The sequence below is a fragment of the Echinops telfairi genome, unplaced genomic scaffold, assembly GCF_000313985.2.
Source record: "Echinops telfairi isolate 266 unplaced genomic scaffold, ASM31398v2 ScPeMD7_10;HRSCAF=50, whole genome shotgun sequence".
Classification (NCBI taxonomy): domain Eukaryota; kingdom Metazoa; phylum Chordata; class Mammalia; order Afrosoricida; family Tenrecidae; genus Echinops; species Echinops telfairi.
In genome coordinates this window covers 5,371,705-5,387,179 of record NW_022103907.1, presented here as the reverse complement: position 1 = coordinate 5,387,179, position 15,475 = coordinate 5,371,705, and the positions used below count along the sequence as shown (strand labels likewise).

Here is a 15,475-nt window from a genome sequence, read left to right as displayed (position 1 = left end):
AATGGAATGTTATAGATTGAACTGTGTTCCCCCTAAAGTATGTGTCAACTTGGCTGACCCTGCATTCTCAGTGGTTTGGCAGTTATGCAATGATAGACTCATCTCTCATGATGTGATCTGATGTAATTATCCAATTGGTTGTAAAGGAATTCAGGTGGATGCAACACTGTTAGGTCTAGATGTCTGCGAGTTTCCGTGAGGAATGGCCTATATCACCTTTTGTATAAAAGGAGAGAAAAATCAGCAGAGAGGGACCTGAGCACCACCAAGAAAGAAGAGCCAAGCACAGAACACATCCTTTGGGCCTAGGGTCCTAGCAGAGAACCTCTTACATTCAGGGGCGGATGAGTGCTAAGACACATGGAGAGTTCATGGAACGCTGAACCCATAAATGGTGAAAGGAGTCAGGAACATCTTCCCGGAGCTGACAGAATGTCTTCTTTTAGTGCTGATACTCTGAAGCTGGGCATCTAGCCTCCTACACTGTGAGTGAATAAATGTGTTTGTAAAAGCCACCTACTTGTGGTGTACTTTTTTTATAGCAGTTCTAGATAACTAGGACAGTCTGCATTATGAAAAAACTGAGTCTTAGAGAAGCAAAATGTTTGCTCAGGAAGCAAAGCTAGTAGATGACAGAGTTCAAATTAAGAACTGACTCCTTAATTAACTTCTACAGTCCGACAGGATCACTATGTTGGAGGCAACACATGGTCATGAGTTTGGTTTGGGTCCTACCGTGTCCTAAAATTTAGTGACATATATTTTTATTTGAAAGGCATTCTGGAGGTGGTGTGGGATTGCTAACCTCAAAACAAGGGGTTCAACCCATTAGCTGCTCTGCGGAAGAAAGATGAGGCTACCTGGTCCTGTGAAGATTTACAGTCTCAGGAACCCCTATACACCATTGCTATTGACTCGATGTAGTGTTTTATGTTTTAAAATGGGTTATTACATTAGATTTTAGGTAGAATACAAGAAATACTACATGAAAGAATTAATTTAGGTCTCTCAGAGTAATTTTCATTTCCATGAGAAAAAGTTTAGTGGACAAATGTTATTCTAAATTTATTTATAAGGAACACAACCAGGAAAAGAACAGGAGACAGCACAACAGCAACATGATTTTAGAAGCTAGAGAGCAGGCGGGTAAAGAGCTGAGTAACAGCCTTGGCAGACCTTTGCACCATGTGTGAGAAAATGGCTCAAAGTTTCTGGATTTAGCATTCAATATTCAGAGAGTCAGTCTGACATTAGCCAGTATTCACATTATAATTCTGCATTCCATCACTTCGTTTTACTCTGTCCACAGATTAATCTACCTAAATTCTTGGTATATATCAATTCATGAAATCTTTTTCAATAAAGGTGTGACCCATGAAACCCCGAGAGTCTTAAAGACCCTTCTTACAAGAGTCTTAGGTCAAAATTATTTTTTATAATAACACAGATATTATTTGTCTTTTCCATTGAACTGACATTTTACTAATTGGGCAACAGTAATGGTCGGTAAACCTGCTATTGCTTTGACTCAAATCAAGGTGACACAAATTGTACCAGTTGTTACTGTGTTCTTTACTACCACACACAGAGAGAGAAGGAGGAAGGGGGGAGGAGCCAGTTACATATATTAACTTTGATGAAGCAATCAAAAATGATTAATTTTATTAAACCTCAACATCTGAATACATATCTTTGTAATAATTCATGTAACAAAATGGGAAGCAAACATAAAGCATTTCTGTTGTATATTGAAGTTCAAGGATTATCCCAAAGAAGAACACTTGTGTGAATGAGTTAAGAGTTTTAATTAGATGATGCTGTTATTCTTTTTAACAGAATGCCAGTTTTACTAGAAAGAAAAACTGACAAGACAAACCATGGTTACTCAGACTTGGGTAATGTTAGGTATTTTCTTGAAAATGAACAAAATGAGCCCATTGCTTTATCAAAAAAACAAACAAACAACAACAGTATTTGCAGCAAATGACAAAATGTGAGTTCTCAAGAAAATACAGGAATTTTGGAAAACTTGTACACCTAGCACTGTAAGCTTAAGTTTTCCAATAAGGATTTTTCTCAAGATATTTGGTGGTGTCAATGAGTGATAACTTACAGAATAAAACAAAATGCATCAATATTTGGAAGATCTCCATAACCCAGGGGACAAATGCTTTCCAATGTAAGATGTTACAAAATTCTGCATTGCTAAAAAGATCCGTTCAAACTGAATGTTAATGAAACAGAGAATGAAAGGTTAGCAGAGATGGCTTCAGATTCCATAGTGCAACAAATCTGAAAGAAACTACTACATGTTCAGTTTTGGTGTGGTATCAAAGAATATCCATTAATTAATTATCTGAAACTGATATTAAAAATCTTGTCATCTTTTCCAGTAATACATGTCTGAAGTCTTATTTTCTTCATAGGCGAGGGGGTACCCAAAAAACTGCAGCTATCTTCCACTTTTAAGCCAGGCATAAAAGTTACTTGCAAGAATGATCTCTTCAGGACCAGTGCGGAGAGTGGTGATACCAGTAGCGTGGAGGGAGGGTTTGGTGGGAAGGGGGAACCGATTACAAGGATCTACATATAACCTCCTCCCTGGGAGATGGACAACAGAAAAGTGAGTGAAGGGAGTGGGTAAGATATGACAAAATAAGAACTAGGAGGCACAGGGCATTTATAGGGAACTAAATACAGGCAATACAGATGTAAATATATTTATATATGACGAGGGGGAGATAGATCTATGTACATATAGTTATAGGTTTAGTATTAAGGAAACAGATGGGACAGTGGGTCCCTATTCAAGTACTCCCTCAACACAAGAACACTTTGTTCTAACAATTCAGCAGTTTGAGATGCTCACCTTCCTGGCACAATCGCTGAAGACAACGGGTGCACAAGCAAATGTGGTAAAGAAAGCTGATGATGCCCGGCTATCAAAAGATAGAGCATCTGGGGTCTTAAAGGCCTGAAGATAAACAGCAGCTATCTAACTGAGAAACAACAAGGCCCACATGGAAGAAGCACACCAGCCTGTGAGATCATGAGGCATCGAAGGGATCAGGTATCAGGCATCAAAGACCAAAAAAAATCATAGCATGGTGAATGAGGGGGAGTGCAGAGTGGAGACCCAGGGCCCATCTGTGAGCAGTTGGACATCCACTTGCAGAAGGGCCGTGGGGAGGAAAGAGCCAGTCAGGGTGCAGTGTAGCAATGATGAAGCATACAATTTTCCTCTAGTTCTTGAATGCTTCCTCCCCCCACTATCAAGATCCCAATTCTAACTTATAATCCGGCTGGACCAGAGGATGTACACTAGTACAGAGGGAATCCAGGGCGGATGATCCCTTCAGAACCAGTGGTGAGAGTGGTGATACCGGGAGGGTGGAGGGAAGGTGGGGTAGAAAGGGGAACCGATTACAAGGATCTATATATAACCCCCTCCCTGGGTGACGGACAACAGAAAAGTGGATGAAGGGAGATGTCGGACAGTGTGAGACATGAATTTATCAACTATCAAGGGTTCATGGGGAGGGGGTAGAGGGGAGGGAGGGAGAAAAAATGAGGAGCTGATATCAAGGGCTCAAGTAGAAAGCCAATGTTTTGAGAATGATGAGGGAAACAAATGTACAAATGTGCTTGACACAATGGATGTATGTATGGATTGTGATAAGAGCTGTACAAGCCCCCAATAAAATGATTTGAAAAAAAAAGAATGTACTTGCTTACTTTTTGTTGTGGAAAATAGTTATTTTCTTAAAAATATATTAACCTGAGGTTGACTATTAATCTTAAAACTTTCTATTTTGGTGTGAGTGGCGAAACAGGGAGGGTAGAGGGAGTGTGGGTAGGAAAGAGGGAACCGATTACAAGGAACTATATGTGACCTCCCCCCTGGGGGACAGACAACCGAAAAGTGGGTGAAGGAAGACATCGGATAGGGCAAGATGTGACAAAATACCAATTTATACACTATCAAGGGCTCATGAGGGAGGGGGGAGCGGGGAGGGAGGGGGAAAATGAGGACCTAATGCTGGGGGTTTAAGTGGAGAGAAAATGTTCTGAGAATGATGTACAAATGCGCTTTACACAATTGATGTGTGTATGGACTGTGCTAAGAGTTGTATGAGCCCCTAATAAAATGCTTTAAAAAAATTAAAAAATTTTTAAAAACCTTTCTATTTTGAACTGAATACAGTTTTACAAAGCAGATCATTTGTTTTCATTGAACAATTTATATACATTGTTTCATCTCATTCACTGCAATCCCCTCCTTGTAACATCGCCCATCCCACCTTCCTTGTTTCCTGTCTCCATTCTTCCTTCTCTCAGAACCCTACTGATTTTTGCTGCTGGGTAAATGCTGTCCCCTTGATCCCAAACGGCCAATTATTCTAAGGCAATGTTTTCCAAAGTAGGAGGTACCTCTCCTTGGGGATAAGGGGTTTGGAATGATCCAGGGTAAGCTGCACTTTATCCTGGATTATGGGCTACAGTTTTTAATTGATGGGGGTGGGGGTGTGGTGTGATTCTTTTTCTGGAAAAATGGGGGGTAAGCCAAAGAAGTTTGGGAGATTTTGTTCTAAGGTGTGCACACATCGATGTTATTATTCTCCTTGTAGACCTCAATATTGTTTGGCTGAAAATTGAATCGGAGGGGTGAGTTCAATTCCAGACCATAGTCTTGGGAGTTGCACCACTTTCTATCCAACCAGCAAGACTGGTGACCTTTACGAACTTCTGGAAGCCCCCTCATACACTTCCATCATCCATTAATTAATTACCTGAATATTATCTCCCAATATCCGTAAGCTATAATGCTTCCAATAACCTCATGCTATGCTGCTTGAGGAATGACATAGGAGCGATTCTTTCTCTCTGACCTTGCAGTTAGGAACCCAATGCTTAACCTATGGTACCATCATTTACCAAATAAGAACAAAATGAATTTTCCGAGTAACAAATCATCTTAAAGGACTTAATGTAACTTAAAAGTAATGTGGGGACAAGAAGCAAGTTAAAATCAGTATAGTTACTGATTGTACCTGCAGTCTCCAAAATAAAGTTTATTATGAAAAACAAAAGCCATTTTAAAAATGAACTACTTACTTCTCCACCAAGAACTCTGGCCAGTAAGAATATTGTTAAGGAACCAAATATCCAAATGGTGATAATCCACGATACCACCTTAAGAGGAAATAACAAAAAATATTTCATGCAATTAATGTCTTTCTATTAAACAAACTAATAATTTTCCAGGAACACAATTCGCTACTATATGCTCAGTTTCAAGTCATGGAAAGGTTGTGTGGGTTCCCAGGTATCTTTCTAAAACTTAACAGTATTACAATGCTTAATATAATTTTACACCCACATTGAAAATTTAGTGTTCACTACTTGCCTAATAAAACCTCAGTAATTCAACATCTATGTTTTTAAAATATTGCAAAAAGGGGAGAAAATACCATCCTGTAATGGAAATTACTTACTGAAGCAAGTTACCAATGTTCTCCCTGGGGATCAGGAGTGTTGGAGATCTTTACATTTTGAATTAATTACACATTTATCAAATGAATAGAATAGATAAGGTATTTCAGACACCTCAGTGTAATGATACATAGATACATTGCCAAACTTTGTTTGCTGGGACAGCCTACAAACCAATGGCATGTCAGTGATAAGATAAGCATACGTAATCGGTTCCTAGTTTCTCAGTATCATTCCCAAGGCAAGGAAACAAGACTTCTTAAATAAATCCATAACTGGAGCAGGGAAAATACAAGATGAGTGTGAAAAACCTCAGAGTCAGAAAGTAAGGAAGTGTTCTAAAATAAAAAGAGAAATGTTAAAATGATATAGACGCTGACCTGAAAGAGGTCCCAATGCTAAAACTGGAACAATTGGGGGTGCCCAATTTGTTGAACAATTAAATACATGATGATACTTCTGCCTCATAATTCAGAATAAAATAAATATTTGCGTTCATTTTGAAAAATAAATAATTGAATAATTAAACAACGGGAAAGCCCTTGGGATGAGATGGTGGACCCTTCCTCTCCGGTCTTTGAAGGTTGGGGGTGGTGGCAGTGGTAGTTGTTACTCACTGTCTCCCACCGAATATGCTTTGGGTGGGGTCCCCACTCATGCTTTGTCTGCTCCCACCCTGCACAGCCCCCTTACTTCTTCTCATCTTCCTGCTTCCCACAGAAGCCTCCCTACCACCTTAAAGCCCTTGCTCAGCCTCCCACTGTCCACCTACGGCCTGAAGTCATCCCGCAGTCACTCCAAGCCCTCTCTGGCTGGACTGAGACGTCATGGACGAATGGAAGAAGACATCCTGGGCCAGTCAGCAGCCATGCCTCATGTGGCTCAGTTGTCAGCAGGGTCTCCAGTATATCATCGGAGTGCCCTGCTAAGGGTTACCACGTGCCTGGAGTGGGTCCAGTGCAGAGCTCTGACCACTCAAGATGCCACCTGAAAATTTTTTCAAAATTGTAAATGGGAAATGTTGGATCACTCAAGATGCCACCTGAAAATGTTTTCAAAAATGTTGTAAATGGGGAAAAGGATGTTAATAAGAGAGCAGGAATAATAAGTGTCAAAAGAATGAGGGAAATAGACAATCTCTACCCACAAACACTATCGTAAAATCTTTATATGCAAAAAGAAAAAAAAATCTTTATATGCAATACCCATCGATGGATGCTAAAATTAGAGAGCTAAAGTTTGATGTGAAACACAATACTTGTATTGTTGCAAAGTATCTCCACAAGACATAAAGGGAAAATCAGCAACTTTACAAGAGAGGATGCAGGCAGATACATTATCCTCTAATCAGATGATTAAGGTTAATATTACCCACAATATGACATATTAGTAGCACAAAGAAATTGGTATAACACCACTTACGTGGTATTCTTACGAAAATACATAATAAACCGGTCATGGAAAATTATCAGGCAAATCCAAATACGGCAACAGGGTATAGGGGTAATAATCTTGTGGTTAACCTTAGACTTCTTTGTTCAAATGAACGCAACCAAAACCACATCATTGCCATCAAGTAGATCCAGACTCATAGTGACTCTCTATAGCACAACGTAGAACAGTTCCTTAGGGTTGCCAAGACTGTAAATCTTTATGAGAGCAGACAATCTCATCTTTCGCCCAAGGAACAGCTGGATGGTTTGCACCACTAACGTTGCAGTTAGCAGCCCAATGCTTAACCCACTGTCCCATCAAGGATTCTTTGCTCAAATGAAAAACACTAAATTCACTGTCATCGAGTCTATGTTAACAGTGAACCTATAAGACAGGGTAGAGCTGCCCTTGTGAATTTCCAACAATGTAACTATTTATTTAAATAGCTAAAACAAAAACTATTGGTCTAAGGTAAATATTAACACAATTAATGTTCAATGAATACAGTTGAGAGGTTCCCTGCAGTGAGTTAATTAATGACAACCTATGCCCCAAGATGTCTATTTCCTAATTCCAGGAACCTGTTAATGTTCTTTGATAGCTAAAGGACTTATCAGTGTATGGGAATGAGTACAGGATCGTGGGATCGGGAGATTAACCTGGATTATTTGAGTAGGCCTTAAATATAATCACAAGTATACAGAGGAGAGAGGGAGAGGGAGAGGGAGAGGGAGAGAGAGAGAGAGAGAGAGAGAGAAAGACACACACACTTGACGCTAGCAGAGGAGGAGGTGATGAGACAACCATGGAAGCAGATTGGAGTGATGTGGGTAGGAGCGAAGGAATGCTGGTACCCATCAGTGGAAAGGTAAGGAAAAATATCTTCTGCCAACATCTGGATTTTAGTTCTTAAAGACCATTTAGAACCGCTGACCTCCAGAACGAGCAAAGAATAAATTAATGTTTTAAACCAGTAAGTTTATGGCAACTTGTTATAAAAGCAACAGGACACTAATACATTTCCAAATAACTCTGTGGTATGAGTTATTTTTTAGTTTTCTAAAGCTAATGGGTAAGTGTTAGACTGTTAACCACAAGGTTGGTAATTCAAACCTACTAGGAGAAAAATGAAGCTGTTTGCTCCTGTAAAGATTCACAGCCTCAGAAGCCCTATGTAGGGTCACTAGGAATCAGAATTGACTCAATGGAAGTGGGTTTAGTTTTGATTTTGGTTAAAGTCTTAAGTAAAAGTAGAGATGTTTGTAAGTATAATATGATGATAAAGAGAAAACCCCTGAAAGCAAAGTGGTAAAAAAGTGAGAAACTGTATAAAAACAAATACAGACGGAATCTTTGCCATCCTTTATTGATTAAATGTTTGTTTTTCATAATAGAATTTAAAATGACCACAGGTTTACATGTTTAAATGCTTTGTTTGAAGATCCTCATCCCTCGGAAAGGTGAAAAGGGTAAGGAGGAGGAGGCTTGGTCATTTCTAGTTAGCTAGGGGTAGTCCACCTGTTTATGCCTGTGTGCCATGCCTATAACAACACTTCCTGTGTGAATGATCATGTGGAGAAGTTGGGCGAGCACCGAGCTCAGATACTCCCCACATATTTAATTATGAAGTTTGGGGGTTATTAAGACATTCTGGGTCAAGACAGGCACTTAAAATAATATATTAACTATAGTTAATATTTATCCATATTCATTTTTAAAGCTCTAATCATATTTAAAAGCAGTGAAAATGAGATATACTTACCCTAAACTGTCCATACAATGATATCATTGAAAAGAAAAGAACAACAGCCAGAGGACCCCAAAAGTCAGGATTGTCTCTCACCACTTGTCTATTAAAGCCAAGCGACGGCATTGGCATCAAAACACATCGGATTTTGTAGTAAATATCCTTTAAATCAATATCCAATTCCTCCCTATAATATTAAAATAAACAATCTCATTAAGCACACTTCTGAATACCGAGTTACAAAGCAACTTATGAAAAATATAAATAAGACAGTATAATCTTCCCAGGTTTAAAAATGTTACCATTTGAATTATTACTGTATTTTACTGATTCTAAGGTATGCATATTTTTAACATTTCACCATTTTGTGATCCGTCTAGAGTTAAGCCAAGTACTTTGAAGATGTGCCATTCCTATTGCCAGTCTCCTGGAGATATGCCCATTTTGGAATGACTTTAAATACAATTCTCTGCTTGAGATTTTTGGGGGCCAGACTAAATTCAGACTGCTAACCTACATGAGATCCAGTGTGGGTGTTAGAGGTTCTGGGAAAATGTTTCTCCTTCCAACATGCTACTCATTGGGTCAGATTCCTTGCTGTCCTTCTGTGCGGTAGCTTATTTCCCATTTTCACGAACACAGGAGAGACAGCCCTTTAATGTCTCAGTGTTATGACCCTGTAGTGCCTTTTCTTTCTGAATAGTTTGTCAAATACCTGTTATCTTATAACCCATATAGAGTTTAAGATTTTATATAATGTGGCATATTAACATTAAGAAATGGAATATTTTAGTGCTACCACTAATCTACTATAAAGAATAACTAGAATAACTTGGTAATGCATTAATATTACAAGTCCATAGGTAATCATTTCCAAAACTTATTCATTTCTTTACCTATTTTTCAAGGAATATGTAATCATTTTAAACATTTCAAGGACTGTGAAGAAAGTGACATTCTTGCACGTGTAACCTTACTTGCAATGACAGCTCTAGAATTCGGCGATGTGCTACATTACGTAATATGACTCTTCTAGCCAGTCTTTGTAATGCCAAACAAACTGTCCTCATGGGTCTGGGTAAGAGACAGTAAGGAAAGATGTGGATAGAATTCTATGATTCAGTTGTGAGTGGTGAATAACAAAGTTACTTGTGGTTATAAACACCTGGAAACCTAACTATGAGACTGACTAATTTTACCATCCTGTTGGGTATAAAATAGCCATCCCAGAGGCAGGAATGGGAGAACTCATTCCCATCAAGAAAGAGGCAGAAGTGGAGCATGTCCATTAGACCCCCAAGATGCCTACGCAGTGAACCACCTCAACCCAGGGTCAGAAACTTGGGACCTTAGAGGAGTAGCAAAAAAAGAAGCAACAGCAGAGCCAGAGTATGAGTCAGAACACAGGGTTCCCAGCTCAAGACCCAGTAAAGCTGATGCCTTTAGACAGGAGGCTCCTTTATAAAATGAGGTGGCTCCAGGAACTTAACTGGGCAAGCTAGGTTTGCAGACTCACAGAAGTAGGAGCAAGTAGCTTTGGGTTAACGCTTATGCAGGAGTGGCGTGTCCTTGAGACATGCAGTGGCAGTGCTAAAAGTACTTTACAACACTGCCAGAGTAGGGCAGAGGCCAGACTAGGGACCTGAGGACCACAGAAAAGTCTGCCTGTAGGCACAGCTGACTGTTCTGATTAAAAGAACTGAATCCTGAACATTTCTAATCCTAAATTGTAACCTGTTAACTTCCCTAATAAGGCCCACGATTGAGAATATGCACTGAGAATTGTGTGACCATCGCACTAAATTAGTAAATCCAGGTGAGAAACAAAATGTGAGAATTGGTAAAACTGTTGGAGGGTGTTGGCATGTCTAACCTCAGCCTCAAAGGAATTGGCATTGGGTTGATGAGCTTTAACTCTCCCCTGCTTGTAAAGTCAGATGCCTCCCCTCTTCACCTTTTTACAAATTACCATATAGAAGCCATTTAGATGTATTCTTTTTTGAAGTCTTAATATGTCCTAAGTCTGAATTTTTACAGTAAGTACCCACCACCAGTTTTTGTCACTACACTGCATAATTACTTGAGACAGTTAATTGTCCTAGGTAAGTTCTCTAAGGGTGGTGTATACTTACTTGTAAGATATCAAATTACTATTTGCTTATTATTTGCCATTCAATAGGTTATTTCATTAATGTATCTTTTTAAAAATTTTACTGGTAAAAGTGAAAATTGCTACTTGTCTTTAAATAACAGGAAAGAGCATGATCATCCCAGATATCAGCTCTAATAAGGAAAACAAAACAAGCCCCATTAATTTTACATACAGGAGAGGCTTGTTATCTTCAGGATCCTCATCTTCAACTTCCAAAAGCCAGCCATATCCTCTTTGTCTCAGAAATGTAGTAGCTGTAGATTCTTTGATAAAATCTCCACCAAGATTTAATTTGACATCTGGAGATGCTATTGAACCACTAAGATCTTGGAAGCAAAGAAGACAGAATTATAAGCCAAGGAAAAATGTCCTTAACAAAATGTAAGATAATTATCATGCAAAAATCTCTATAGATGAACATCTGCTATTTTTAAAAATCACCCCACTGCCATTGAGCCAATTACTACCAAAAACTCTAGAACCCATAGGACAAAGAAGAACTATCCCAGAGTGTTTCCAGGGTAGTAAATCTTTTTTAAAAGGATCATTTTATTGGGGGCTTATACAGTTCTGATCACAATCCATACATCCAACCATTGTCAAGCACATTTGTACATTTGTTGCCATCATCATTCTCAAAACATTTTCTTTCTACTTGGACCCTTGGTATCAGCTCATTTCCCCCCCTCCCTCCCTCACGAACCCTGGCTAATTTATAAATTATTATTATTTTTCCATGTCTTATACTGTCCGATGTCTCCCTTCACCCACTTTTCTGTTGTCTGCCCCTCAGGGAGGGAGTTATATGTAGATAACTGTGATCAGGTCCCCTCTTCTCCCCCACCTTCCTCTTACCCTTCGGGTATGTCTACCCTCAATATTGGTCCTGAGGGGTATATCTGTCCTGGATTCCCTGTGTTTCCAGCTCTGACCTTTGCCAGTGTACATCCTCTGGTCTAGTCGGATTTGTAAGGTAGAACTGGGATCATGATAGTGGTGGGGGGAGAAAGCATTTAAGAACTAGAGGAAAGTTGTGTGTTTCATCGATGCTACACTGCATCCTGAGTGACTCGTCTCCTCCCTGCTACCCATCTGCAATGAGATGTCTAGTTGCCTAGAGATAGGCCTTGGGTCTCCACCTGGCACTCCCCCTCATTCACGATGATATGATTTTTTGTTCTTTGGTGCTTGATACCTGGTCCCTTAGACCCCTCGTGATCACACAGGCTGGTGTGCTTCTTCCATATGGGCTTTGTTCCTTCTTAGTTAGATGGCCACGTGTTTACCTTAAAGCGTTTAAGATCCCAGACGCTATCTCTCTCAATAGCTGGGCACCTTCAGCCTTCTTCACCACACTTACTTATCCACACATTTGTCTTCAGCATTTGTATGGGGAAGGTGAGCACACAATGATGATTTTTATTTGGTTTCTGCTACCCTTCAACACCTTGTGATCACACAGGCTGGTGTGCTTCTTCCATGCAGGCTTTGTTGCTTCTCAGTTAGATGGCCGCTTGTTTACCTTCAAGCATTTAAGACTCCAGGTGCTATATCTTTTGATAGCCAGCTCTATCAGCTTTCTTCATCACATTTGCTTATGCACCTGCTTTGTCTTCAGCAATTGTGTCGGGAAGGTGAGCATCATGGAATGCCAATTTAATAGAACAAAATATTCTTGCATTGAGGGAGTACTTGAGTGGAGCCCAATGTCCATCTGCTACCTTAATACTAAACCTATAAATATATGCACATAGATGTATTTCCCCATCATCATAAATATATTTACATATGTACATGCCTGTATTCAGGCCTCTATGTATGCCCTTTGCCTCCTACTTCTTTCCTCTATTTCCTTTTGCTTTCCTCTTGTCCCACTATCAAGCTCAGTCTTCATTTGTATTTCAGTAGTTCCTCTCGGTTACACTGCCCTTGATCACTCCCTACCAGGCCTCCCACCCACTATTCCTTGCCACTGGCTACAGATCACTAGTTGTTCCCTTGTTCCTGGGTTGGTTAACACCACTTTCCTTCCCCAACTTCCCCCTCTCCCATGTCCCCCCAGAACCATTGGTCCTGTTGTTTTCTTCTGCACATTGTTTATCCAGCCTATCTTATCTAGATAGACCTGCAGAGATAATAACATGCACATAAAAACTCACAGGGCCAAACAAAATGACACAGAAAAACAAGCGACAGCAGCAACAACAACAACCATAAGCCAATGACATACAAAATCAAAAAGAAAGAAAAGCCTGTAAATAGTTCAAGGTCTGTTTGTTGACCTTTAGAAATGGTTTCTGGTTGGGTCTGCTGGGGTATCATGCCCTGGGCCCACAGTCTATTTTTGGTATTCCTTCGGGATTTCCTTGTTCTGTTTCCCTTGCTGTTCTAATTGCACGCCCTTAGTGTTTTGCCTCGGTGTGATGGGGTCAGCTCTGTCACACATCCCACACTGTCTCTCTCCAGTGTTGTCCTATGTAGGGCTCTGGGTCAGTGCAGGATGTTGTAGTGGGGCCGGCCATATGGTCCTCTCTGTGCACTGGCTGCTTGGAGTGGGGCTATTGTCATCAGGGTTTGGTGGGCCAGGGTGTGCTGCACTCCCTTCCTCCTCCGTCATTTGCTTCTGCTTCTGTCTGGGTATGGAGGTCGGTTCCTTTCCCCCACCAGTAGGTCTCTTGTCATTCTCTGAGGTGCCCCAGCTTATACTTGAGTATATACGGTAGTTCCCTGCTAATTCATCTTTTTTCCTTATATGACTAAATCACTGATTTTGACAAAAAATTTAAAAATATGTAAGTTTTTTTTAAAGGTCAACTCTAAAAAAGGTAGAGTTTCAGTTATCCACATTAAAAATTAATTAAGCTCAGAGCCTGCACAGTATCTTGGACATTATAGATAAATCACTATAGTATGAATGCTATATATTCTGGCTAGAAAAAAATGGGAATAGTTAATAAGTTGCCTATGGTCAAATAACAATTAAGGGGGGGGGAACCTTTAGTAATAAATATCAAGGAGTAGCAAACAACTATCAATGTTGTTGACTACAAGTCACATGACTAGAACAGCACATCAGAAAATGTTTTTGGCAACAGCAAATCAGAATACCCAGAGTTTCCTTTCTTCGAATTTATTTCCAACCAATATTAAAGTTAGCTTCCTTCAAAAAATAAATCAATATATAAGTTCTTGACATATAAAAGCTTAATTTGCACATTACTCTAAATTCTAATTTTAAGGGCCATTAAAATTTTGGCTTAAACTTCAATGAATGGATCAATTATGATTCACATCTTGGTCTGGTTGTGACAACTCCTACAAAGAATAATGACAAAGTTTGCATTCTGAAGCTAAGTCCTAACTTAGCTACTAATTAATTCAGCAAATCAGTTATGCCTTCTGGGCCCCATTTCCAATTCATAGTTCCTAGGGCAGTGGTTCTTAACTTAATGCTGTGACCCTTTAATACAGTTCCTCATGTTGTGATGACACCCCCACCATAATGTTATTTTCATTGATACTTCCTAAGTGTCATTTTGCTACTGTTATGAATTGGGCAACCCCTCTGAAAGGGTCGTTCGACCTCCAAAGGGATCGTGACCCACAGGTTGAGAACCGCTGCTTTAATCCCTAGCTGAGTATGTCCCTCTCCTTAAAAACTTTTAAAAAATCATATAAACCCTAAAGCAGTGGGTTTTATTGGGGGCTCGTACAACTCTTATCCAATCCACACATCTATCCGTTATGTCCAGCACATTTGTACATTTGTTGCCATCATCATTCTCAAAACATTTGCTTTCTACTTGAGCCCTTGGTATCAGCTTCCCCATTTTTCCCTTCCCTCATGAACCCTTGATAATTTATAAATTATTATTATTTTGTCATGTCTTACAATGTCCGATGTCTCTCTTCACCCACTCTTCCGTGGTCTGTCCCTCAGGGAGGGGGTTCTATGTAGATCCTTGTAATCGGTAGGTAGCCCCTTTCTACCCCACCTTCCCTCTACCCTCCCGGTATCGCCACTCTTACCACTGGTCCTGAAGGGATCAGTCCTGTTTTCCGTGTGTTTCCAGTGAGAAACTGTATTAAAGGGTCGCAGCATTGGGAAGTTTGAGAACCAATGGATTAAAGGCAAGTTCTTTGAATTTCACTATTCTTTCCTACCTTACATTTAAAACTACTTCCTGCAGACAACCATACAATTTTGTGGCCACACTCCCTAACTGTGGTTAAAACAGTCTATTAATATTACTCTGCTGCTTTGTCTTAATGTAAGTTAAAAAGAAAGAGTTGCAATCCAACTAATATTCTTTCTTAAAATACAATAAGTGCTTTGCTTAATTTAACAAGAGGAAGATTTAAACCAGGAGGTCACTAGAACAATGACATTACAGGTTCCAGAATTATGAGGCAGGAAAGGACCATAACAACTGTTTCCTGGCCTCTAGAAAGGACTGCACCTGAAGTGCTAGAAAGATCCTGTAGGAAGGGGGAACCGATTACATGTGACCGCCTCCCTGGAGGACGGACAACAGAAAAATGGGTGAAGGGAGAAGTCAGACAGGGCAAGACATAACAAAATAATAATTTATAAATTATCAAGGGTTCAGAAGGGAGGGGGGAGGGGGGAGGAAGGGGAAAAATCGAGA

General features: G+C 39.8%; 1 protein-coding gene across 1 annotated transcript in view; it reads right to left on the bottom strand.

The window, feature by feature from the left end:
- YIPF4 (Yip1 domain family member 4) overlaps positions 1 to 15,475 on the bottom strand; it is a 30,518-nt gene that overhangs the window by 8,084 nt on the left and 6,959 nt on the right. The window contains exons 3-5 of the mRNA XM_004711157.2: positions 10,999 to 11,152; positions 8,690 to 8,861; positions 5,116 to 5,193 (exon numbers count right to left, since the gene is read on the bottom strand). Of these exons, the coding sequence (XP_004711214.1) occupies positions 5,116 to 5,193; positions 8,690 to 8,861; positions 10,999 to 11,152 (404 nt within the window). The remainder of the gene's footprint in view (positions 1 to 5,115; positions 5,194 to 8,689; positions 8,862 to 10,998; positions 11,153 to 15,475) is intronic.